General features: G+C 42.2%; 1 protein-coding gene across 3 annotated transcripts in view; it reads left to right on the plus strand.

Moving 5' to 3' along the window:
* fgf13a (fibroblast growth factor 13a) overlaps positions 1 to 27,554 on the plus strand; it is a 95,118-nt gene that overhangs the window by 54,406 nt on the left and 13,158 nt on the right. For 2 of the 3 annotated variants that reach the window (XM_076739906.1, XM_076739904.1), the window contains 2 exons: positions 15,564 to 15,674; positions 22,827 to 22,930. In XM_076739906.1, the coding sequence (XP_076596021.1) occupies positions 15,564 to 15,674; positions 22,827 to 22,930 (215 nt within the window). Of the gene's footprint in view, positions 1 to 11,361; positions 12,534 to 15,563; positions 15,675 to 22,826; positions 22,931 to 27,554 lie in introns of those variants that run through there. The other variant, XM_076739905.1, reaches the window with a different exon arrangement.

A 27,554-nucleotide genomic window follows, 5' to 3' on the forward strand; every position in this document is an offset into this window, starting at 1 on the left:
TCATACAGTATGTGCACAAAGCAATCTTCTGTTCAGCCTATATACAGGTGGGACTTGTGAGCCAGGAAGTAAATTGTTGCAGAGATAAAGGTAGAACTACCTCAAAATCCCCCAGATCCCTTCTCTCACCAGGGCTGCACAACACACACACACATGCATACACACACACAGCATGCAGTGCAGCGAGGAGTCTGCTGTGCTGGCTTTGGATTTTTTGGATCCCTCTTCATCCTTTTTGATGGGTTCATAAAGACAGCAGGATTGAAGAATGCATGAATATTGCACACGGTTCATTCCTATTTAACTGTTCGTGGCCCAAATCAAAGAGAGGAATGGATATGAGATGCTGCGCTGCTTTTGAGAACAGTCTGATTTGAGGAATCAGCTGGCCACAGTTGGAGGTGGATACCTTAAACATAAGTCTATTTTATCACCCTATTCTGTAATACAAATAAAGCTAATTTATAATAGAATGTGTTTGTTTTTGCAAAACATTTACCAAGCTGCACAGCTGCAGCATCGTTAACCATTACTTCTGGTAATACTGTAGGTTTACCATCCAGCTGTGGGGGTTAAACTCATTTCTTGTTAGGTTACTTATCTTTGTTCCTGCTGTGGACAGAATTTCGTTGTCTTGGCTCCAACTCTCTCTTCTGATCTAAATTTGGCACGTTTATACACCTGGTTTGATTTCCAACAACATACTCTAATTAATGAATGCGATACTGCCCGGCAGCCGACTCTTGGCTATCAAATGTCACAGCATCTCACCTGCACTTGAATGCAGCATGAAAGCAAACTGTTCAAAACAATCTCTGTTTTCAGCTGCATTATCACAGCAAAAAGGTATAATGTTCACTTAACTGGCTCCACTGCAGCGTTTTGTTTCAAAATAAAGTTTCAGCTGAACACGAGTGCTGCGGTCCTTAATAGGCAAAAATGTGTGCGCGTGACATCATGTTTGCCTGCTCAGACAATTTTTTTTGTCATTTTCTTTATCAGCATTTTTTTCTTGGCTCGTGACACTTGTTTACACGTTGAAAGGCCACAAATTTAAGGCTGTATACCGCTGAATTTAAGGACAGGATGACAATGATTCAGCAGCCATAGCAGAGCAAAGATCTAACGCCGGTGCGACTGTCAAACCGTCTTTGAATGTGTTGATATCGATGAAGCCTTTCAGAAACAGAGGAAGGGGCTGCCCACAACAGAGAAGCAAGGAGTTATGTTTAGTTTTATGATTAAAAAGTTTCATTTTTAGTAGTTTTATATAAGTTGAAAACACTGTTATGTGACACAGTATGGTGGTCACCGGTGGAGTTATCGAGGCTGGTGTTACGTTCATAGCGTGATGTAATGTATGCACAGGGATTAGATAACATTGTGTAAGACGTCATTATGACTGAATGATCTGAATGATGAAGTCCAGCGCTCCTCTGTAATAGTGTTGCATGTCATATTAATTGCCCACGACAGACCGCAGAGAGCCGTCACTGCTTTACTGCTGAGTTTCGGCCTACTTCTTTATTCCTCTGTAGGCTTCTCTATCAGCTGTGCGCAGCTCCTCCCACCTGTTATATTCCAAACACTGGTCCACCACCATCCATTGTCATTACGTTTCCATTGATTTCTCTGTGTGCTGACTTCACTAACAAGCCCAGGGACTGAAAGTGAAAAGTGGGATAACGCTGCACTGGGAAGGCAACATGACCTATTTACCCACCCACTCCCATAAGTTGAGTCATGTCTCCTGTCGTGTCATTTCCAGCTTAGTCAATCTGTTCCACCTAACACGTCAGGCTTTTAAGTACGCTCACATAATCCATGCCAATCTGAACCATGCAATTACGCTGGCATGTTTACGCGCATTTTGAGAATTTTGCACATATGCATAATCACTTTAGCTTCAAGTGTAGTGGCAGAGATGTAGAAGCCATATAGGACAATTCATCACTTCCTGTGTGAGGAACCGCTCTTCTCCATGTGAGGAAATGCATCAGCGGCAGGGGAAATCCAGAGTGTGTGCGGACGAATTAAAATGAGCTTCATTAATGTTCACACCCATTTCTCTGCACTGCACATTTGACCTCGTTGCATAATGTTCACAGATATTCTTGAGGCCAGACAAGAGGATGTGATGGGGTTATTCTGAGGTCAGAGATCTGGTTAATGGGAAAGATCTGAGTCTGTTACAAATGCTGGGATGAAAGAGCCGACAAACACCGAGACAGGAGTCAGTGTGTCTTCTCACCGAGAGAGAAGTGTTTTCATCTCTGTTAAGACTTCGTTTACTTGCCATTTCTAAATCAGGACACCACGTTAGCTTAATTTTAGTTTCCAGAATTGCATTTCTTGCGCTTTCATCGTCCTCGTTATGAAACGTCCATCACGTAAGTGTCCTAAGTTCTAAACTCTTAAAAAAGAAGCGAGCGTGACCTTGTGCTCTCGTGCCAGTCTCAGAGCTTTCCTTTGTGTCTCCATCAGCAAGTAGACAGTTTAAGCCAGCTGGTGTCTGAGATGATGCCTTTTAATCTCACTCCATTCCCTTCCTTGATGTGTCATACTGGAAGGGATATGTAGGACAACATCACTTACTGTATTCTGGGACTAAGACTGCTCTTGCTAGACGGGGTATAATTAGCATGGAGTTATGAATACAAACTTTGAGAAAGTCTGAGCTGCTTTATTTTGGCTGCAGCACACTTCCTTGATTTCTCTTTGATAGCAGATGTCCCTCTTTACTGTGACGAGAGCCCATTTCCTGGGTGTGTTCTGGTTAATGGAGGAGGGATAACTTGAAAGAGAATAAAAGTGATTTTGTTATTTATGGTCTTTCAACTCCTAAATGCCGTCTCTCTGTCGCTTTCCCACCGTGATGGATAATGCCAAAGGGCTTCCATTGACTCACCATCTATGATTCACACATGTGACTGTTCTGTCATCCATTTTGGCGAGGGAGCATCTCCTGCACTTGATTTCCTCCTCCGGCTACCTCCTGTTGTGATGCTGGCTATGATAGATACTGGATGATGTTTTGATAACAGGCATTTAGACTGCTATTAGATGTGGCTGGCTGGCTGCCTGGGTGTGCATGCATGCGTGTGTCTATCATGCATGTATGTACGTGAGCTTGTTGAATTATCTATAAGTAGAAGCCTGTGTGTGTACATCTTGCTGTATGATCTCATCTTCCACTGGCTCTGCCTCAGCTGGCCGACGGAAAAGTCATGTGGCGTCAGAGAATGGGTGCTGTAGCTAACGTCGAAGCAGGCATCATGTGCTTCGAGCTGATTGTCTGCAGTATGCTGTGTTCCATTATTGTAAGCCTGGTTGTTGTTTTGAAGTCGGTCTTGCGCCTTTCATTCTGCTAAACCGTTCCATATAATCTGAACTGAGACCTGTTTATTGAATCAACCTTACAATGTGGCTTTAGTTCGGTAAGACCTGCTGCTGTTTAAAGTATTTACACCGTCTAGAACTCCCCACACAGCAATCAGTCACAGGGGCTTTGTAGCCACCTTCCTCCGGCTTACAACAACATTGGTTACAATTCACCCACAATCCCACAGGGGGCCTGAGAACTGCGGGGTCATGCAATCGGTAGACGCATCCAAACACATTGCACAGACAGGCATCCACATACACACGGAGATATTACATTTCAATTTTCAATCGCGGCTCAAACAAAAGCGTCGCCTGCTGACGTCTTCTCATTGATGTTTCACAGACCTGCCTCTTTTTCATACGGACAAAGCGGACGTGCCAAACTTTGTTTTTAACAGAGAGAATCGGTTTCAAGGTCTTTAAGGTCTGGGGGCCTGCAGCTTTTTAGGAAAGTATTACCAACCATCCCCATCTTTGAAGTCTGAGGAGACATAAGGGTCAGCTGGTTAGAGGACGAGAGGATTAGGGAGCCTGTGTGGACGGTCCTTCACACTCCTGTATGTGTCGAGGTAACGAGAGCACATCGCTGGTACAGCATTAGTCATTCTGTGCAGGCTGCCGTCTGAACTCTGGCCATTTCACACCCCGTTTGGTGCCTCTGATTGAGATTTCGCCCCGTCATTACAGCCTTACGCACACACGCACTCATAAAGACACGTACATGAAAATACAGACAGACAGAAAATACAGAGAGAAGAGGCCACAGCACGTGAAAGCCCACAGTATGCTTCCCAACCAAAGCAGGTACTTCATATGGAGGTAAATAAAGAAGTGACAGCTTGTAGAGTCAAACTTGTGTATTTGCTTTGTTTCACTCTGCGATTTTTGTTAAAGGTAAACCAAGTGCCTGCCAGGAACAGCGAATATGATCTGCTCCCAAACACCTAAATGTGAATTGCCATTTTGTAATTGAAAGTACAGGCTGCAGAGGAACATATAAAAACAATCAATTTTGACAAAAGTCTTTCATGTTCTGTTATTTAATTAATTCAGCCAGGACGTATCTGGCTCAACCTGTATCGCTTCATTTTCATGAACTCGCACTATAAAGGCCCCCTGAGTTGAATGTCTCATCAGTGCTCATTAAAAATGGAGAATCGCTTTTTTTTTTCTACCACAAATAAAACAGTAAAAAGCCAGTGAAAAGCACGAGGATGAGCCAATATACTCTCATTCTGTCCTCGTATTTGTAATGTCCTCAGTGGCCAATTACAATCACAATAGTGGCCATTGTGGTGAAATGTCATATTTACATAATTAAATAACAGATAAATGTGTACGTCATACATTTTTAAACGGGTTGAGGAACACATGAATCAATTAATTTAAACGTCACTTTCTGAGATGATGATAATAATCTTTATGGCTGCAAAGGTCCCGATTTCAAATAAACATCTAATGGAAGAAAATGATTCAGCGGTGCACCTCATGTCTATTTGTATCGTTATCAGCCAAACAGGTACAAAGAAACTGGCAGCTGCCCAAGTCCTGAAAGTGTTCGAGTTCTATGTTTCACTGCCATATTTAGCGTTTATTGATGTACAAAATAGAATTGTGTTCCTTTCACTGGGACAACAAAAATATCCGCAGCTATTCGCTCGGCGTGAGAGAAAATATGGCAGTGCTGATCAGTAGACGAAGACTTTGAAGCCAGTTGTTATACAAAAGGTGAGCGGTCAGACGACAAACGCCAGGCATTCAGTCCGCTCCTAATTAGTTTTAGGGTTTTAAAGTGTGATGGAGATAGAACTGGTGGTGTTTTAATGAGGAGCAGTCTGGCGCACAGCTCAGACGTCCTCTTACTGATGTTTAAAAATATATGTGTTTTATGTTATTTTCTCTGCGACTAAAGGAAAACTTACGCTGTTAATAAATGACACTTTAGACACAGGATGAAACACCGATAATAAATCACTGCTGAGGATCCATAATAAACACATCTAAGACTTCCAGCGTATAAAACATTGTGGCATACTGCTCCTCAGTGATGCTTCGCTCCCGTGATGGAGATGTGGGCTCTTTCTCTACCCTCAGCTTGTTTGTCCCTGAGGTGGAGATCATCCTGCTTTACCTGCTGGGAGAAATAATGGGACTCATGTTGTCCAGTTTCAGTCTACTGACTCCTTGCTTTCATGTCCTGAACACAGCCCTCTGGTTCCGGCGGGGCGGGATAGATCACACAATCACCGCCATGAGTCTGCCGGCCAGGCGTGACTGTATATTCTTTCCCCCCTCCTCTACCGGGCCCTTAAGTGACTGATGGCTTCTCGCTCTGTAATATCCAACCCCCATCCTCAGCGCACATTCGCTCTCTCTCCATCTTTCACACACACACACCCTCTTACGTGTGTGCAGTCTCCATGGTAACGCGTGGTATCTCTATGGCACTGGTGGCCTAGCATGCTGCAAGCTGCTGTTGTAGTGGATTTACTGTACCATCGCACGCACAGCGAGCAGACAGCCATCAGAACGCTGCCAAAGGGCTGAACGGGTTGGAGCAGAAACCTTTTGAGCTTATCAGAGATCATTTTTTCCCCTGATAATATTTCACTCTATCCCCTCTGCACCAACAGTTTGAACTAAAACTCCTGCTACTGCAGTTTCCACCGATATGGGAAGATATTAATTTAGTTGAACGTGAAATATCAGGATATAATCAGGGGTACAATCCTAGTATGCATCTTTGCCCTCTATTACGCACCCCCAGCAAGGTTAACCTCCCCATTTATTTAGTGTTTGCCCTTGGAGGCCACTTTTCTCTATGAATTTTAAAATTCATTAAACCCTGGGTGTTATCATGATAGCCTCGGGTTATTAATAAGAAAAGACAGCTTTAATTGTTTGGTTATATTTAATAATACAAAGGTCAACAGAGTGCTCAACCTTGGCAGCACACGGGCTCATTTGCTTTCACTCTGGAGTTCTGCTCTCTAGTGGCCAGAGAAGGCAAGAGCAGCAGGGTGCTGGGACCTTTTGTGTCCGTGTGGAGGTGTGGAGCAGGTGCTTTTTAGGGGACTATGTTCGAACAGTTAACTGTGTGAGGAGCAGTAAATGCTACCTGAGCCTTTACTATGACAGCAGTTTCGCAGCTCTGCACAGCTCTTAAACACATCTTTTAGCAGAAAAGTCGTGAGTGTTTCAAATCTAAATCTAATCTTGAGCCGATTATAAATTCATTCAAATTTAGGATATTGTGAGACAAAATTATTTAGCACGCATGTTGTAGATTTGGACTTAATTGTACACATTATGCACACTATGACTGCTGAATGATGGAAGCTGACAGACCTGTATGCTTTTAGCTATTCTGTTATTTTTTCTCATTGTGTGTGTGTGTGTATTTGTGTGTGTGTGTGTGTGTGTGTGTGTGTGTGTGTGTGTGAGTGAGTGTGGTACAGTGAAGGTGCCCCCGGGAGGCCACAGTAGACTGGCATTCTGGGGCACTACAGTAATTAATGTACCCGTGGCACATTGCTACACAAGCAACCAAAGCACGCACAGGCACACACAGAGGCAGTTCATCTGTGTGTATGGATGACCTTGTGACTTTCTTGCTTGTATTACTTACAGTGTCTTCCGGTGTAGGTTACAGAGAAGAGCTCGTGTCTGTATTTGTTGAGACAGGAACATTTTTCGCATTTGAATAAAACCAGAAGCTGCTGTGTTATCTCTCGTCTGTGAGGTTTGATTTTCTGACAGCGTAGTTCATCAGTGACTGACTTTCATTTGCAAATGAGCAGTGCTGAGCCTCTGGTACACTTCAAATGAGTCAAACATAGCTTAAGTCCACTTTTGTCTCGCAGAGAGACAAAGACAAAAGAGGAGTAGAGCTATATTTTCCTCACAGACTTCTAAATACAAATGAAAGTGACGAAATTAGGATAAAACCAATGTGTGATGTGTACTTCTTCATTGTTTTAACGCTGTCTCATCTATCTAAAGTATGACTGCCTCCTTCACTCATCTCACGCGATCCACTTGTGCCATTGTGTGCTATTTTGTATTTTTCCTTCTCCATCATGGCTTGGCTGAGCACTAACAGCAGGATGGACATTATCAGGCCTACACACATTTGCACTTCCTTTAGCATCATCTTAGGTGTTTGATTAGTGTCACTGCTGTACAATGCAGCCCGGCTCCCGTCACCTCTCTCTGCCCTCCTAACTGTCAGTGATAAAGCCAGCCATCCTCCTGAAGGGCCGCGCTGTCTGCCTGAATGACGGCTCAGGTTTATCAGCAGTGGGAGGACTGAAGCAAAACCTGGGATCTGCTTCTGGTGGTGCTGAGATTTGTCTGTCTGTGTTTGCTCATGGCAGAATTAGAGGTATCGGACAGTACCAGGCAGGGATACTGTACGCTGCAGTGTAAATCAGAGGGTAGGGCCACAGTATGCGCGCTGTATAGCGACACCCTCGACTATTGCAGTGCTGCTGTAAGTCACATTTTACATGGTGCTGCATTAAGAAACCACTGTGCCTGAGCTCTTACACTATTACACGTGGCACATGTGACGCGCAGTAATACTGGGCGCCTTCTCTAAAAAGTGTGGTTGTAGTCATTTTTGCCTCACTCTTCTCACTCATACAAGCAAAGACGTCTAAGATACGGTCACAGACTATGGGAGTCAATGTAAAGCAGTACAAATTATTTTACTGATGTTCAATGTAAGACTAGTTGGGAGTAGCACATAGTTTGTATATATTTGATGCTAGCATTTAAAAATAGCACAAAATTTAACTGGACAAACTTTTTATTGATGTTATGAACGTGACAGAGCTAAATCTCATTCAACAGATAAGTCCACCGTCTCCACTGAAACTGAGTTTGAGAGGTTTTTTTCTGTTAGGGAAGCTGGCAGAAAAAGAAATGATTTCTCATCTAAATCACTTCAGTGTGTAAAAAAAGACTGTACAGTGCTGATTACAATAGCTTTACCACATGACACCATTCTTAAATGAACCAGCTGTTTCAGTAACCACGTTGAGGTGATCACTGTTCATTCTTAGACTGCTTCCTCTCTGATGAAAATGTTTTACTGTGTGTTACTTGAGGTTAGATCTTTATTTCCCTTGGTTTGAGGAAAGCTTTGTGACAATAAAGACTGCCGCTAAAGATATAATCTCAACTGCATTTTAAGGTGGCAGCTGTTCTCCAGATAATGACTGAACAAAGGCCCATTCAACCTTGAACAACTTTGGTGACCATCTTTTCTTAGACCGTGTGAGGTTAGAGGTTAGACATCCTGTATTCCATTACACAGGGCCGTCTATGGACAGCATCAAAGGCACTGAGAAGGAAAACGGATGCTTTTATTGCTCCAGTGCCTTATGCTTTATATGATTTCAGCCACATCCCTTGTAAATCCATATATTGGAAGCCCGCTTCTTCATGGCTGACTGGTCAGCATCTTCCATTACCGCTCAATCTCTGTATGAAATATTTATTCTATTACAGTCATGACCTAATTGATTTGCTGTTTCACTCTGGTGGAGATAGAGATTTGTAAATATGAAGTAGTGCATAAAAATGCCGTTTAAACACCTTTTAACATTTTCTGTGTGTGCTGCTTGTACAAAATTGGACAGCTCAGTTTTAGTCTGTGAATTTTAAGTTGGAGTGGCACTTGAAAAGCAGAGAAAGAGGCCGTGCAGTTGTTTCTAAATGCATTCAGAGACGAAATGCTGAGACTATTCTATAGATAGTACATAATGGATTCTAATTCACAAGCTCTACATTAAACTAGATTGCATTTGTGATATTTGTCAAAGCACAAATTAATATGAATAAGCTAATGTGAATTAACCAGCTCTTAATATAGTGATTAAATCATTCATTGGACTTCAGCATGGATGTTTTAGGTGTATTTTCCCTTTAGGGAGACGGCGCTGCTCCTGATAGTCAGTCCACTTGCTCCATCTAGTGTTCAGAGCCGAGCACAGTCAGCGGGCACCAAAGCGCACTGACCCTCAGAAGTTATCTTCTGTATGTCACAGCTCATTTAATCCATCATTAAACACAAAGCATCACTGAATCTGCTTTTAGTTCTGCACTCACATCTATTAAGAGTCAAACACCATACTTTATATTTACTTACATGTTTTACATAATTGGACTAATACGGAATAGAGCTTTATAAGACCACACTGCATACATTACTGATTTAAGCAGTGATAAATAATCTCATGTCGTGTCTGATCTCAGATGGATGCTTTTTTAAAAAACTGCTTCCAGTTTCACAGAATAGAGAAAAAACACTCTGCTTAATGCATGTTCTCTCCGTTGATTGGACGTCGATATTTTTCAAGTCGAAAGTAGACAGGCCCGTATAACCGGTTTAGTCAACGCATTATCGGATCATTTTACATCAGTTTTTGTAACATGAGAGCAAAGTCTTCTCTGCCCCAAGAAGGAAGTCCAATCTGAGGATTCATTTTCGATCACTTCTCTTCAATCTGGCCCCGCCGAGCGCAGCAATACAGCGGACACACGCCCGCGTTTGCCGGATCAACAAGACCTCGAAATGAATGTTTAATGAGCATTTTAGGAGTCATAATGGCATGTCGCTAATGTCCTGTAATGATCTTCCTGCTGATGGCCACGCCTCGATGCTTTCTCTTCCACTACGCCTCTGACAGTTGTCTGACAATGGTCTGAACTTTGCTGATTGTACACTACTCGCCGTCACTTCAGCGCCCGAGGACTGCACGTCTCCAAGTGTCTGCTTTGGCTTCGCTAGAGACAATCATGACTTTTCCCTTGAGAAAATCGGTTTCAGGTAGGCTGATGTTCCTGTTTTTGAGTTTAGGCTGCTCTCGTTTAGCCTTTTTCCACCCTTCTTTAACTCTAAATAACGTTTTATTGAAACAAAACTTCGCAAGTGATCTAAAGTAAACCGGGTTTTGCTTATTCCAGACGTGGAGTTTAGTTTTATTCCGTTGGTGATTCTCTTGGCAGTCTGCAGCAGCTGAGGGTCTTGGAGCTGTCCGTGGTGCTGAAGGGTTTGCTTCTTCTTAAAAGCTATTCTGTTCATTCAAAACACGTGCTGGAGGTTTATTCTTTCACTGTGGCTCAATGTCCAGTTTTAGAGTTATTTACTGTATTTGCTGTACTGCTGCGTCCAGACTTTAATATGCGACGCCTCCTATTTACTCAGCGCAAAACACATCATCTTGAGGTGTGTTACAGGCGTCTAGTATAAATCAGAGGACATAAATAAAACGACTGCTACAGTTTGGGTTGGGGGACTGTAGATGGCACCATTGATTAAGGCTGTTGGCTGTGCTCGATCCACGACTGAGCAAAGCGGGCAGAGCTGAGGCTCTGCAGGCTGAGGTGCGAATGACAGGCATCAGTGTCAGATCATAACCTTTGGCCCGGGCTCTACAGCGCTCTTTTCAGGGGGCATTTTCATAGTGTAAATTCATAATTTACCGGTAGAGGCCTGTTCTAAAAGTTACATGAAGATAGACGTCTTAAAGGTGGAATGGCGTAGTGAATTGCAAGTTAATATTAATTAAATGGGAGGTTGTGATGCTGGAGGTTCATCGGTTTGACGCAGGTCTGATTACATCCCACAAAATCACTGCTTACCCCGCTACATTCATCCCGCATTAACATCACTGCTGACGTGTGTTGACGGCTACCTGCTGTTTTGTCCCTCAGTCATCTGCACGCCGAGGCGATACATAGATGATAAATAATATTTGGAGTTTTTATGGTGACTTAATCGTCCTTTTTTACGGCATAAAATTCCCGTGCTGTGCGTCTGGACGCTCGTCCTCAGCCAAGTTTGAAACATGGGATTTATTTTATAAAATCCGTCCAGATCCAGCTGCATCAGCAGTTCTTAACACCCCCCCCCCCCCCCCCCCGGTGTCTTTCTGCCCAGTCCTGCCTCATAAAATATCTCAAACATGCGGTATTCCCTCCTTCTCTCTCTTTTGTGGGTCTCCTCTTTGCCACCTCCCCGCCCCCCACGCCACATACGCCCCTTTCTCTTACATGTAATGTGAATTGTCTCACATGACGGCCTATGTGGAGATTTTCTGTGCACACTGGGTTTGTGTTAGACTCCCTGTCCCCTGCCTCCTCCCCACTGCTCATTGTCCAGGTCGTCGGTGGGATGCTCCCGGCAGCTCAGCTGAGCCTGTGCTGTGCGCTGAGCTCGGATCCTGCATCCAGACCGAGGCGCCTCCTGTTTGTACCTCGCGTTGCCTCGCTTCAGCAAAAGGGAGAAAAACAAAAGGGATCGTCGTAACGTTTCGTTCACATCCTCTGGGTTGTTTTTTCTGCAGCGCGGTGTAAGTCTCTTTCTCACAGCAGCAGCTTCAGAGAGGGATCAGGGAAATCAGAGAACACTCTCCGGCGTCTGCAAACAGGTGTTTGCATCCTCTCGCTGCGCAGTGAGGTTCATTCACGACTCTCTGCCTACCATGTGCGCGGCCATGTAGTTTAGTGGGATGATGCGAAACCTCTCACAGAAGCTGGCTTTGTGCGTATTTGTTGTGATGCCGACAAAATGAAGCAGTTGGAGGAAAATGCAACGTGCTGTGGCCAAAGTCTTTGCGCAGCTTCACGGTGGAACGTGTGGTTTTTGTTTTTTGTTAAGTTTCACTTTTTTTCCTCGGGGATACAACGGACAATTTTCGAATAACGGCCACATTCATGACAAAATGATTCATTTGGACATTATCTAACCGGCTTTACCGCACTACTGGGACTATTTTATTGTCCATTCTTCATAGTCCACTTATTTCATTATTTAACGACTCGTAGTTGCCTCATATTGTTGCCGCTGATCCTGGACGTTTCCCTTCGGAATCCAGTTTTCTGGATTCAAAGGTGGTGATTATTTTCACGCTTCGCTGGAAGTTTTTTCCAGAGCGCTGCCAAACTGGCCATGGCTGCAGCGATTGCCAGCTCCCTCATAAGGCAAAAAAGGCAGGCGAGGGAGCGGGAGAAGACCAATGCCTGCCGCTGCGTTAGCAGCCCCAGTAAAACCAAAGGAAGCTGTGAAAAACCCAGTCGACTAAACGTTTTCTCCCGGGTCAAACTCTTTGGCTCCAAGAAGAGGCGAAGGAGACGACCAGGTCTGTTGTGCAATTTCATCAGGCTATTGTCCTCATGATCACTAACTCTTCATCTATTGTAGGCTGCAATTATATTCAAATATCACCTAAACAGGATGGACTGTACTGAATACAACTTCATTGTAAGATTCAAATGATTAATGACTCTGGCAAAGCTGGTGGGAGAGTGAGGGGGCTCCCTTATGAAGTCGGTCCACAGAGAGGTCACCTTTGGCATCTCCGGCTGCTCTGAGTGATCTATTAAACTGATACTTCATTCTTAATCGTCTACTTATTCAGTCCACACTGGACAAGATAGACAAAGGTGTTTATTAATCAACTTTGGAAACCACAAAAGCCTTCGCTGTCACGCACAAGTTATTATTCACTTTTCAAATGAAATTGCATAATCAGTTAATCACAGCTCGTTTCTGTATTATCAGTCTCTAAAATGGATTAATACTATTAATGGTGCACTTGGAGAGACTGTAATTTAAATATAATTTCAACATTAATCTCAAATAAGAGAGAGACAAGTTGATGGAGATTGAAATAAGCAGCTCCGAACTTTCATTTAGAATTTTAAGCAGATCTCATAATAGCTCAAAAATATTTCCCTTTTTCTGTCAGACAAGTTTTGGAAAAGTATCCAACTGAAAAAATATTTGTTAGGTAAGAAGAAAAAAAGTGTTACCTGTCAGAAACTTAAAATAGAATAATTATTATAAGTGCTTGTGTTACTGTATCCCCAGACACGTGAGCCAAGGTCCAGGGTGGTTCTTCAGGCTCTTGGTTTATTGCTGTGACAGAAGAGGGTCCCTGTAGCCTTAAGCAGCCACTCTCTTACAAATCCAGTGCTGAAGTGACCACAGCTGCATATCTGATCTTATCACGTCTTACTCAGGCCCAAAGCTCACCTTTCGTCAGCTGTGTCCAGTTTCCTGATGTGCGTGGACGTGACGACTGCAGTCAGCTCTGTGATTTCTATCGAAGCCTTTCATTCATTTTCAAGCAGTTTTATAACTCTCTATTTGATGCACCTGGATGTTGTGGTGCATGTTTATGCAACTACAGTTTTTGCAGCCCTCTCGCTTCCAGTTTCCATTCCTATCCTGTGGAGGAAGCATTGAGTGCCAACAGCAAGGCGTTGTCTGTGTATGACTTAGACACTCACCAAACACAACCGACTGGTGTGCTTTGGGAAAACAGTGTGGATTGTGTGTGTAGTTTGGCGTGTTGTCTGGTAATGTGCTTTGCAGATGATCGTGTTCCTCTCTGTTTACAGTCCATGCTGGCATGTGTACATCTCTCAGTGTATGTCTGTATGCAAAAATCATCCAACTGTAGGTCAGGTGCATATTTTCAAGCTACGGTTAGCATGAAAATATGCACCTTTGTACGCTTCATTGCTTGATAATGAAGCGTACAAAGTTTTAGAACAAAATTGCTGCGACATTCCTGGTGGACAGACTGAAAAAAACCTTCTCTGCAGCAAAAGTAACCTTAGTAAGGCTAGACATGGCAGTTCTGAAAGGTAAGTGAGATGAAAGGATAGATGAAAGGTGTGGTAAACCACAGTAAAGGACACTCCACTAGGGACAGTAACCAGGGTATGGAGAGCACTTAGCGCTTATCAGACATAACACTGATGGAACACAGACAGGCTGCCCAGCCACTTCAAAAGTAAACGACCTACCCCTTAAAACTATTGTCTTTCAGACAAACTGAGGCTCGTTTTACAGGTTACCACTCAAAATAATGTTGCTTTTACCCATTTCACTGGTAAAACTGTTACTATTTTCAGTGCTCTAAATTCCATTTTGTCGTTATTTTAACTCTGTTAGCAGATATCTGAGAAACACAGCTCCACTATGTCAAAAATATGCTGAAATGTTGGAGCATTTTATTAATCACAAGTGCTATATTTTACACATAAATTTAAATATGCCATATGCTCAAATATCACAGGATTAACCAAAGTTTAGATTTTTTTTTTAACTGCACATATCCTGAACGAGTTATCATGATTTTCTGTGGACCAAGGCAGGTTTTTAAAACGATTATTCTTCTGACATTCTACCTCTATTGGATAGTTCACATGCAGCAGAGAATGATGGAAAGCGCGGAGAAAGAAACAGGGGGTGACATGCAGGAAATGTCCTCCACCGTCTTAGACCACTGAGCCACCACACACTCCCTAAAGCCAGTTTTTAAATTGATACCATTTGCTGTTGTCCATCTGTGGTCTTCTTTCTCTACTGTCGAGCCATAGGGGCTGCCTGTTTAAGCACCTCTGTTCCACTGCAGAGAGATGACAGAGAGACTGTCAGTTTTCATGGATTCTGGACACAGCAACATTGATCACACTGTAGTTCTTATGACTTTGCCATTTAAATACTATTAACATCAATTCCTGTGGCTGATCTTACAGTTCTAGAAAACAAAGATGTCCTTTAACTTGTCTGATTTAATCAGACATCTTGCTTTTTTTGTTTATATACCCTCCGGACAATTAAAGTAAAATGGCCATTGTAAAGTGGCCACAAGATCAGTGGAAGTTTGCACGTAGAATATCAGCAAGCCTTTATCGGTCCTTTCGTTTCCTAAAGTCGAAATCGCCATGACTGAGTGGTCAAGCCACTGTGAAAGTATCTTAAACTGTGGCTTCTCTAATGGCTGCCAGGTTATGGCTCCACAGGACACAGGACTCCCTTGAAAAAGGCTCTTTTCCACAAGGCCAGATCTCAATAGTGGAATTTGATGCCTCTGACATGTTTTTGGTGGTGAAATTAGCTCATGTTTACTTGAGTGACAGGCTACTCAGCCAGCTGTTGTAATTGTTCCTTTTTAACCTCGGATCCACTACCCTTTCACTAAATTGGATTTTGTGGCTCCAGCAACTTCCAAAATGGCGGCGAGCAGTAAAGTGGAGCTTCAAAATGTCCCTTTAGAAGGATACGGGTGACATCACGTTGCTGCATTCATGTTTCTCTACAGTCTGTGGTTTCATTCTTGCGTCTTCCTGTCTCTGTGCCCCCTCTGCTTCCACAGAGCCCCAGCTGAAGGGGATTGTGACGAAGCTGTACAGTCGACAAGGTTTCCACCTGCAGCTGCAGGCAGATGGAACCATTGATGGAACGAAGGAGGAGGACAATGGTTACAGTAAGTTTCATTACAATATTTTGTTCCCCTCATTTATCATACACACACTGCCATGCTATGCTGTTGGATGTGGGGAACCTTTTACTTTGCTCCTGTCTATTCTATGTGCAACAGGCAGGACTGCATTAACTACATACTATCCAATTTAACCATCTAATGTAATGGCAACTTTGATGGCAAATTTAATTCATGTTCCTCAAATGAGTTAAAGAGGCAAACTGAAGCTTTGCTTTTCTTAATTCATCTGAATTTTAGTTTTGAGCAGCATTCAAACTGTTGTCAGCTGGGATTGGCTCCAGCCCCCCCCCCCCCCCCCCCCCACGTGACCCTGCAAAGGATAGGCAATTATAGATAATGGATCGATGGATTAACATTATTCAGTATCATAGTACAGAGAAAAACACTAAATATTTCTTTGTCAGTGCATTTAAGCGCTGCAGCGGCTGTTTAATTTGATCTAATCAAAGTCGTCCTATGGCAGCCTGAACACGGATGGCTTTTTACTCTCCTACACACTGCCTCTGTGCTGAGAGCCAGTTTTGTCTTATACTATGTATTGATGCATCCCTATCACCACCATTACACCCACCAGCTCTTTGTTTTCCAATAGACAAATTAAAGAGGAGATCAATGGAAGAGTAACAGCACAGCCACTTGTCTGGAAACAATAGAGCAGAAATATGCAACCTTATAATTATACGTTGCAGTGAGCACTGGGGCTGCTTGATTATGGCAAAAATCATAAGTATGATTATTTTGGTCAACACAGACACAGTTACCATTTTCGTTGACTTTGGAAGCTTTAAAAAACTGGTGGATTTCTGTGAGCTTTAAACTTTAAATATAATTCAAGTGAAAAAGCAAACAAACAAAATCTTACACTAATAATCACACAAAGACTCATTCAACATATGAGGTGTATCATAATGCCTTTTTCAAGCGGTGGTTGGCGTGACTGGGTTTTTCACAGGTGACAGCTCACTTGATCTCTGTAAAGGAAAGAGGTGCGCTGGATTTCTAGCATGAGACAAAACGAGAGCATTATTGCTCAAACGAAATGAGGCACGCTAATTGCTTTATCTCGATGATCTTGTTTGCATAATCGTTGCCACAGTCATATCTGAAAATAAAATCTGATCAGCTGCCCGGCCTCAGTGATCGCTACATGCTTTTAAAACATTACAGCCGTACAGCAGTTAGTGAAATCCACCTTTGTGAAATCCACCTTTGTGAAATCCACTTCCCCCGACACCAAAACAATATTACTGAGGAAAAGATCTGCATGGCACACTGAAGCCGCTTCGATGTAATACTTGCTGTGTAATCCCACCACTGAGTGGATGTAAACACATCCGGAGCGTCTGAATTAGTACCTCTGTATTCAGTTACTCCCTTGGTGGTGATGCCGTGTGGATCTTACATATAAATAGCAGCTTGGTGCAAGTGGGAAGTTGTCTGAGCAGGACACCTTGTAATTTGCGTGGAATTTGTTCCTTTAATAAAATGACAGAGTTAAATACGACACAGAGCGAACTACATGCAGGAGTAGAAACGGAGATAATGAAATCACACCTAACACACACGCACGCACACGCACACACACACGCATTATTACAAGGCACGCCCATCATGTCTGCATGGACTCACTTCTCTGTTGACTTACATAACAGCTGGCCTGCACCGGCACCGAAATAGTTTTTGAAGAGAAAATTAAAGAGTGCTGCTGAACAGGAAAAGGAGAAAGAGTGAAGCTCTTTGCTCTGCTCCAAAAATAGCGTTGTTAGGCGCTGGGTGCGCTTGTCTCCATGGTGACGGAGAGCGCAGTCCTCTTGGAGCTACTGGTGTCTTGTGATGGTGGGAGAGGACCTACTGAAATGTGCATACACACAAACACACACACATGACTTTGGTCTTTGCTACTGTAGCTTGCTGAGGAGACGGACTTGGCCGTCTGGCTGTGGTCATACAGAAGTTTGATGTGTTACATTAGGAAGGCAAACCATGTCAGAAAAAACAAATCCAAGTTTCACAAATCCCAGTGAATTCTCTCCCATTTGATACAGTGTAAACCATTTTCTTGCATTGCATCACAATGAAGGAAACCCACTGGGCATCCAAAGAAAAAAAGACAGCACTGTAAGGCAACCCTAAACCCTTTTCTTTGATAGAGTGAGGGTCCTGTTTCAGTGTTCAAAAATGCAGTCTATTTTCTTTCAACCCCTGCCTTTTAAATAGACTCAAAGGTTCAGATTGTACGGATTTGTTAAAATGTCCAATTTTCCAATTTATTGTCAGCAACATTGGAGATACTGTGCATCCCAGAATTAGGCAAAGAAATTGGCAAATTGTCAGATGATTAATTCACACCATAAGTATGCCAATTTAATTGCTTAATGACAGAAGGAGTCAATGTTGAAAACTTGGCCAAAACATTATTAATGTACTTTCCTGAATAATGAACACATTTCTGTTCTTACTTAAATCCTAATAGAAGTCATCATGTCTCTTGCTAATGAACAGCTAAATGTCCAATTGTCCGTTTTGAGCTCCCACGACATACAGTAGTGAAAAAACAGCCCCATCCTTCCGTCATCAGCACTATACTCACAAATGCAATCAATGCAAAGGTGTAAACGAAAACAAGATTCTTAGATTACTTTTAAGTAAGCCTTACATATTTCTTAGTAATTCAGTTTACCTGAGCTAAAGAGCCACTGCAGGTGAACGGTAAGCAGCTATGTAATGTTGTCAAAACAACGCTCTGTCATGCTGTCATATTTAGGCTGCTCGAATTGCCGGCCTGCTGCTCCCAGGATGAGCAACGGATAGGATAAATCTTTACAATATGACTTGCGATTGCTGGTAACCTTCAGGTTTATTGTCGCACTGAATTGGTCATGACTATGAGGATATGGAGACAAGTCTGCAAGCAATCATGAAAACTGTCCCTCAGGCCTCCCCGCCCTTCTTATTCCACCGGCCTCTCGGCACCAGGAAAGGTCTGTGAGTGGGTGGTGGCCCTGTCAGCCTCTTCAGTGGGCTCAGGTGTTTCTAGGAGCCAGGAAGTAATTGAGTTTCCCCTCTTGAAAATCTCCATCAGGGCACTGGCTGGTAATCCTTTTGAAATGAAGTGGACTGCAGATGTGTGTATGTGCGCCAATGGTGGGAGCACGACGGGAAGAAAAACTGTAAGAAACGCAGTGCGAGAATGGTGCAGTTATAAAGACAAGAACGGCTCACGGAGCAAGATGTTTCAGGAGGGGAAGAAATCACAATCATCAAATCTAGAAAGATTACATAATGTATTTATATAAATCCAAAAGTTACACCTGAATAAGTCTGTGAATCTCGACGGCAACACCTAACATCCCCTCTAGCTCTGTACACAGCAAAGCCAAGATGGATCAATCTGAACAAGAGTTGTGAAGAAAGTTTGCTGATCGTGCCATCTGTAACCTGTTAATATGAATTTCTGCCAACGAAGTGTTGAGCCTCCACACTGTGGTATTGAATAATGCTCCAAACAGACATTTGTTAGAATTAATAAAAACTACCTAAACAAAAGAATTACATGTTCTTTCCTCAATCCTGCTCACTAGGAAAGGTTGTGTTACAATGAAATAATTATAGTGTATGTTAGGGTTGAGAGGCGATGATGCAGGTGCCACTCATACTTGCATATTCTATTTTGTCATGGTTTCATTCCATACAAATCTGGCAAGCAGATCCATCATTGATTTCTTACAAACAGCGTGACGGAGCGCCTCTGGTTAGCAAGTCGATCTGGACCCTGCCTATATCATCAACTGGTGGGCCGTGGCCACATCCAGCCTGCAGAGTATTGATGACTTCAGAAAATGTGCGCATCTAACACTATTCAAAAGTGAGGAGGTGCAGTCTGTCCTGAGAGTGATTGTTGATTAGCTTGCCAACCCCTGGCAAAGAGCCAAAGAGTATGGAAGTGATAGTTCACCCACTCTACACAATCATATTATTCTCCGACTTCATCCTTGCTACTCTGTGGACCCACCATCAAACCACTCTGTTCCCAGGCCGGCCATTCCCTGGAGTCCTGAACTGAGTATTTTCGTTTGCGTCCTGGGATCCCAAAGAATTTTTCTTTTGTTGTGATAAGGACTCATTCATCAGTAGGTTTATACTGAGCACTGACTGCCTCCTTGGTGCAGGCCTTTCTAGTGAAGAATCTATTTATTAAGGATTTCCCGTCTATTCACGGTGACATAGGCTCATAAAAATGACATTAATTGTGCAAGAAAGTGAAAATATTAAACAATAATAGGCTGATTAGGCCTAAATAAATGTCATTTTCTATGTGGTAAGCCCAGTCCACACCATATCTACTTAGAAAAATTCTGGCTCTTGGAGAAAAGTAGTTGAGGGAGGGAAGGAAATAAATTTTCTACTGATCAATAAATTGTTTGTAAGGCTGAATCTGCAGTGTAGCTGGAGATCATTCACAGTGATCCCATCTCCAGATGACTGTGGTTTCAACGTGTCTTATTTCCCCATCGTTGGCATTGTTGCCATGGTGACTCTAATTGCTGGAGAGAGTGGTGTGCGTTGTTGCTGCCGGGTTCACACATTAATGTTTACGAAAATTTGCTATCAGCTCCTAAATCACAGATCCACAATTTGTCTTGTTTTCTCTGGGACACAATTTAATTGTAGCTGTAAGAATCTGGGCCACAAATACATTTCGTGCAGGCTCAGTAATAACAGATGTGACATTAATAAATTGATTAAATGTTAATTTCTTATCGCCAAACATCCTGGAAAATACGATGTGGACCTTTAAGTAATAAATTTGAGAACCCCTGTCCTATGAGTTATACATTTTACTGGCAGCATCTGCTGTATAGAACATAGCTGCCTAACGAGACATCACCAAAGACACACCAATTAGTCGTATTGAAAGCCTCAAGATAGGGAGTGGTGCAACTTTCCCGAGGGAGCTGTCTTCTGATTGCTGTACCATTACAGGACTGTTGCTAACCGTTTTTGGAAAGTGGTGCAATTGTAGTGTGAGGTGGCTAACAAAATAACTCAACCATACTGTACCTGAGATTGTAATTGAGAATTTAAGCAAAGAGGACCCTCCACCATGCAAAACACAGCATCAGTGTCACTAAGGAGAAGTCAGTTACTATTGAGTCTCATACTAGACTAGACTAGAACGCATTATGTATTTGTGACAGCTGAAATACAGATTCTTATCAAGTCACTATCCAATGTATCAGTCACTTTTAAAGGGCTGGCAAATAGACTCATAGGATCTCTATCTGTCCAAATTCATGGTATTTGTTATGTTGATATACTCACTATTAATTTTAAAGCATGTCATTGAGGACATGAGAACAGACAGGAGAGTATGTTGCGAACAACATTGCATGTGGCATTTGAAGAAAAAAAAAAAAACAGAGGTAGACAGAGAGAGATTTAAAAAAAAAAAAAAAAAGACAGACAGAGAGGCCGAGAGAAAGGGAAGACAGTGAACCACGGAAGGAGTGTTTCTGGGACTTCAGTGCCTTTCCAATCGACCAAGAATATGCTGGCAATGCCCGTTTACTGCACAAAGTAAATACATTATGCATTCCTATGGCTGTTGTTTACATGAAAGCCCGCAGAGAAGGAAGCCTGTAGTGTTAAAGCAATAAGGGCAAATGAAATAGGCCATCAAAAAGCCTCTACAGTGCACTCAAAGGATTCTGCAGATAGGGATCTACTAAGTGGCTGACAAAAGGACCTATAGTAAGGGCACAGTCTGACTCACAGCTGCACTGATGAGAGAATGAGAAGTTCAATTTCTCCTGTCACGTGTCTAACCCCAGAAGTGTGTGTCCTAATACGCCAATGTACAGTCTTAACAATTAAGAGGGGAGCTGGAGATCACTGTTATGATTCTCCTGTGGACAGTATTTATTGTATTTGGTACTATCAAAAGGGTTAAACAAAAATCCACAGTACCGATGATGGCATCACTGTTTGGGAGTATGTCCAACAATAGTCAGAACAAAAGGCGAGAAGTTTTTTTTTTTTTTTTGAGATAGAAGCACGACTACAGACTTTCAGGTGGATGTTCATGTGCTTTTCTCTGTTCAGCCCATGGGTTCCCTGCCAGCATCTTACGAAACACTCGCAGACACACTTGTATACAGCGCAGGCCGACATTAATTAGGCAGAGGTGTACCTCATTGACCAGCTGGGCTGCCGCTGGCTCTCTCGGCCTCACGACTCAGCCCGCCAATCACAGGCAGGTTTATGTGTGTTTCAGCATGAGCATAACGTCTGTGCGCAGAGGTGTGCAAGTGTTTTTTTTTTTTTTCTTCCCGCACTCATATGTAATGCTGGAGATGATGGACAGGATGGAGAGAGCAGCACTGTCGTAGTAGATTTACATTTGGCTACACAATGTGTTTTCATATTTGATTTCTTTCCAGCTCAAAGAATTTTACATATTGTGTTTGCAGTACTTAGGCTTAACTTTACACAGCCTATGATTTCAGTTCATGTTTATGAATATGCAGCATTGGAAGCTGCTGTCTCTTTTTCTGTCTCTAGTTTCTGATTTTGTTCATTTGCTTTATGAAACAGCCTCGGGAGAGAGTGGTTGAGTCCCTGAGCTTATGTCGTACCTCTATTTGTGGTGTGGTTTTGACAACTCACTCTTCCATCCAGACAGAGGGAGGGAACACAAATAACTGTTTTAACCCCTTATAGTGAATGCTGCATAGTTAACCTGGTGGAGCTCATTGTGCTTCAGGCTTGGTTTAAAAACTGGGTTTCTCTCAGTAACGTTTGTCCACTTTCTGACTTGTGCTGTCACAGTTGGACAGAGTTAAACAACGTGTTGTCTCCGTCAACTCCTAAGTTTCTGTCTTACCAAAACACTCAAGCACTATGTATGTTAATGTATTTATCTACTTTGTTACCACAAGCTACCCTGCACTGAACACTGTTAAAGCGTTTCTCAAAAGCTATACATCTCTCAGGTATCAAATACAATAAAAGGAATACACAGCTGCATGATATGTTTTATTCACTATTATTCTTATTTTTAATATGAGTGTATTAAAGGAAGATGGAAGTGTGCACTTTGTTTACCCTTTGTTTCTGTTGTCTGTCTCTTTCTAGCCATGTTTAACCTTATTCCAGTGGGGCTGCGAGTGGTGGCCATCCAGGGGGTGCAGACCAAACTCTATCTGGCTATGAACAGTGAGGGCTACCTGTACACATCAGTAAGTCACTTCATGTATGTCTGAGTGTTGGAGTGTTGCATGTGTGTGTCTATCCCAGTGGCTGACCTCTTAGTTCAGCTGCATACAGAGACAATATTAGGTCTCTGGCAGACATCTGCGTTACTATGGTGACATGAGCAATGTCAAGAAAGGCTTAAAAAAAAAGAAAAAAAACGTGAGAGAGAAGACAGATACTCGAAAAGGTGTTATGTATGTACGTGTTAGTCTATTTTTGATGGAAGCTGCGTCAAGCTGCGCAGAGCAGACCGAGCAAGGCAGGAAGTCAGACACAGGAAGGGCAAAGAGCATCCAGTCAAATTTGAAAATAAAACATGCTTGTCGCATTGAAACAGATTGAAAAAGAAACAATTTAACTATGTAGCCTACCCTACCCATGGTACAAGGAGGGAATCAACAAAATCTGAGCAAGTCAACAAAATCGAGCAGGAAAAATACAGCGGTGGTGTCTGAAGCCGTGCTGAGAACGGAACGAAACCGTGTCGCAGCTGGAACGCGATGCAGCTGTGCTCGGTGGAGTCAAGACGTAAGCCTGATGAAAGACCAGCATCATCATCTGATATAATTCAGTGTCAATAAAAAGTTCAAGGATTGTGTAAGCAGGCGGAGCAGTGACATATCCAATCGTGGCAGCTGGCTCTTCATCTTTGATTAAATGTGCAATGTTATGAATAATTCAGTTACAGGCCGAACAATGTCCCTGTTAGTCTTCCTCCCAAATGCCACCATCTCACTGTGCGGCAGGCGTCAATGAGAAGACTGACAAGCTGGTTGGATGTGCACCCAGAGGGCATGCAGACACACACATTCACTGTTAAACAATCCTCATAGTCAAATTAGTAAAGATTGTTCTCGATGGTAAAGGTCTCAGTAGGCAGACACAATGCTGATTGATAGAAATAAGCATAGAAAGAGAAAAGAAAACCTAATGATCTTGTAGCTTTTCATTCTGCTGCTGCCACTGACAAATTATCTATTACTTTATTATCTGTTGCAGTAATGTGATGAAGGAAAACTGGCTTCTCCCCTAATTTCACTCTTGTACAACACAAACGCATTATAATCAGGGTTAGTGTGATATCTTTCACCAAGCGTTAGTTCAGTCAGAGATACTTGCGAATGGGTGTACAGTTAGGACACTGCTGAAAGGACCACTTCACGAAATAACACAACACAAACATGAACATTAAATCTCAGCAAAGACAACAATATCAAAAGGTTAGTGAGGATAGTGAGAACTGTCAGGATGTAAAAGCCAACCTGTACACCTGTATAAATATGAATGGATCGTACCAGAAGGCTGGTAGCCAATCAGCTGAGGTATGCACCACTGACAGTGACGCATAAATGAAGCTGTTCTCCTTAGAAATACAATGATTTTAACAGATTACATCATAGTTAGCAGTTATTTATTAAACAGTGAGATCTCATTCAATGTAATAAGACCAGAATGACAACATAATCACTGTAGTGAGTGTGGCGAGTGATTGTGTGGTCTGCCTATAATTACATTTTAATGAGCATTTGTTTGACAACATATCCACGGGGGTTGCCGTAGCTAACCATGCCTGATGGGAATATACAGGAATAACTGAAATAAAACACACTCCTTCAACCCCTTTGCACAGCACACACACATTCAGCGCTGTATTTAACATGGCTCCCCAGCAGTCCACAGCTCGCCGTGAGTGATTTTAATGATATGAGCTTAGCTCTCAGTAATTAAGCATATGTTTATGTTTGTGTTGATCAAAGTACCCTAAATCGAGAGACTGTGGCAATGCTTGGTTACCTCTTGGGAGACCTAAGTGCTTCTCATCCTACCTCTCTGATAGTTTTTACAGTTGCTGCTTTTAGTTTATTCTCTTGTGCAACTCTGTGTTGTGGTGTGCCCCTAGGTTCTGTCCTTGATCCTGTTTTGTTTGCCTTTGATATGCTTCTCCTTAAGCAGATAATACATAGCTTAAGTATACATCTTATCGTTGCTATACAGATGATATCAAATTATACTGTGCATCCCTTTTGGCTCATTGTATCTCAAGGGGAGATGGAGAATATTCACACATTTAATGATCCAGAGCGCAGCTACAAAGCTCCTGATCAGGTCCTCAAAAAAAGTCTAATCTAATACCTGTCTTGATTTCTGTAAACTGTGTCCTTATCAAATGCAGAATCTAGTTCAAGGTCCATATGATCACATTTAGAGCTTTCTTTTGGTCAGACACCCATCTACATTAATGAGCTATTACAGCACTGTATCACTAAATGGTCTAAATGGAACGTTCTGACTGTAGTTTATTTCAACTTGCTCCAGGCTTAAAACTTTGGAGTCTACGCTTTTAAAGTTCTAGTTTTGCCACGATGAGACTTAAGATCTGATGACAACGCAGAAAACATTAAAAAGCACCTCACAGTGGACCAGTTTAGATTGCCTTGTTTAGTTTTACATTCTTGTACTGTGTCTCTCTTATTTCCTCTTTTTTGCATTGATCTCAGATTTTGAAGCACTTTCCGAAATCTATTCTAGAAAGATGCTATATATGCAGTGTAGACAAATTTCACTTCATTGCTGCTTATGCATTTGAGGAAGATCAGCAAAAAAATAAAGGTGGATTTCACATAAAGAACCAGGATTCAAAAAGAACTAAAATTAGTAAGCAGAACCTGAACCAGAACCACAGTCAATAAAATCTAAACAAGGAAAAAACTGTGTTTGCTTCTTGAAAGCACTGAATTTGCATTTAATTCTATTTTTGTGTTTTTTTTATATATAAATGTGTTAAATTTCCATCAAATGCTTCACAGCATAAAAGCTGCAGAATGCTGCAGCTGTGTATAGCACATGCTGTTTAAAAACCAGCTTTCATGTGAAATACAGTACATCTTGTTGGTGTGTTAAATTGGAAGAAAGCAGTTGGGGGATGGGTTGTAGGGCTTTCTGTTTCAGCTAAATTAGAGGGGGAATTGAATTGAACGTGTAGCTGGCTGCCTAATAGTGCCTGCCTGGCTGGAATTGCTGCTATGGTAAAGTGCTGCCTTGGAGCCACGCGTTAAACCAGCCAATAGCATGGCAGCATTGGAGGGAGAATCCCAATCAACAGTGGAGAGACAACAGATGACGTAATTCTGGGTGGGGGGATTAAGTACTGCTGCTGGGATCTGGATGCCTCCCATTATTCTATATGTGTGTGTGCATATGTGCATGCATGAATGGAGACGTGACTGAATGTAATAGAATATATAAGATTCATATGTTTTACATCCATAGTGAATTTACATTTTTGACGCAAATTCTAATGCGTACTAAATTATAGATTTATATGTGTGTTTGGATTTTATCTGATGTTATATATTTCACTTGATAGCATTCATCTGAGTGGCTTTTCAAGAGCAGACCAAATTGCCTCACATATGGATCTGGTGCATTTGCATTCGTTTGTACATAAATGCGTCTTCTGTATGTATAAGAGCATATACAAAGAAAAAGAAAGTGAGAGAAATCAGTAGTGAGAAAAAGAGTGCACATGTGTGGGTGAGGCAGAATGCACCAGTGAAAATATATTCATCTGTCAGCGTCAATGTGTGGGAGAGGAAGAACCAATTAATATGTACTTTACTATCTGCTCTTTTCCTGTTTGCCCCTCTAGTTTTGCAAAAAATACTGAAGCAAGTTCTGCACCAGAACGGCAGAAGCATCCTCTGTTCTACACAAGAAAAAGTGTTAACACAAGCTAAAATAATCTGTGAAAACATACGGTTACCAACACAATACCCTTGTTTATATCTGTAGCAATGCAACGGATATTTCCACTGCATCCGACAAAAAAAAAAAAAAAACACATTTAAGCTTTCTTCATATGTTTACAGATGTGTGGGTATATTTTTAGATCCTGGGCTAAGTGGAGTCCACATATCTCACGAGGTGCCTTTGAAGTGGTGTTATTAATTTCCTGGTGGGTCATATTTGAATTAGTGTGAGTCACTGAGGCTCCAGTTGAGTCTCGTCTAGACTGCTCTGTGTGAGTATGTGTAGAATGGAGAGTTCAGGGCTCTTGGGGCGGAGATATTTATCAGGTTAGCATTGAGGTTTACAGGCTCTTTTTTCCCCCCTAAATCGCTGGGCCAGACTTCTGATGGTCATGCATCTTGTGAAAGTGTTCCTGCGCTGCACATGAAACCCATCACATTCTCACTCATTTATAAAGGCACTCTGCGTGTGCATTAAGTGCCAGCTAAATGTATGTGCGAACAATGGCACAGGAGAAGACAAAAGAGTGACGAGGTGAGAAAAAAAAGGCTGCTAGATGAATGTGACTCCAGCATTACATCTTCACTCTCAAGTATTTTCCTCCCATTTTTGCTCTACATTTAGGTGTAAATTTTTACTTCAGGAGAGTCACTGAAACCTTGTATAAGGGATGCAGAGGTTGTGTAAGAGCATATTTTATTCTTCAGCATATGACAATAAAATCATACCTGTATGTATGTAGGATAAACATGATGAAACTAGAGACAGAAAACTGCAAAGAAGTCTGTATCATTGTGCTTGGACATTATCATGTTTGTATTTTAGTACACTCCTGTTAGATATGTACTTGGCTCACAC

The sequence above is a fragment of the Chaetodon auriga genome, chromosome 9 (genome assembly GCF_051107435.1).
Source record: "Chaetodon auriga isolate fChaAug3 chromosome 9, fChaAug3.hap1, whole genome shotgun sequence".
NCBI lineage: Eukaryota > Metazoa > Chordata > Actinopteri > Chaetodontiformes > Chaetodontidae > Chaetodon > Chaetodon auriga.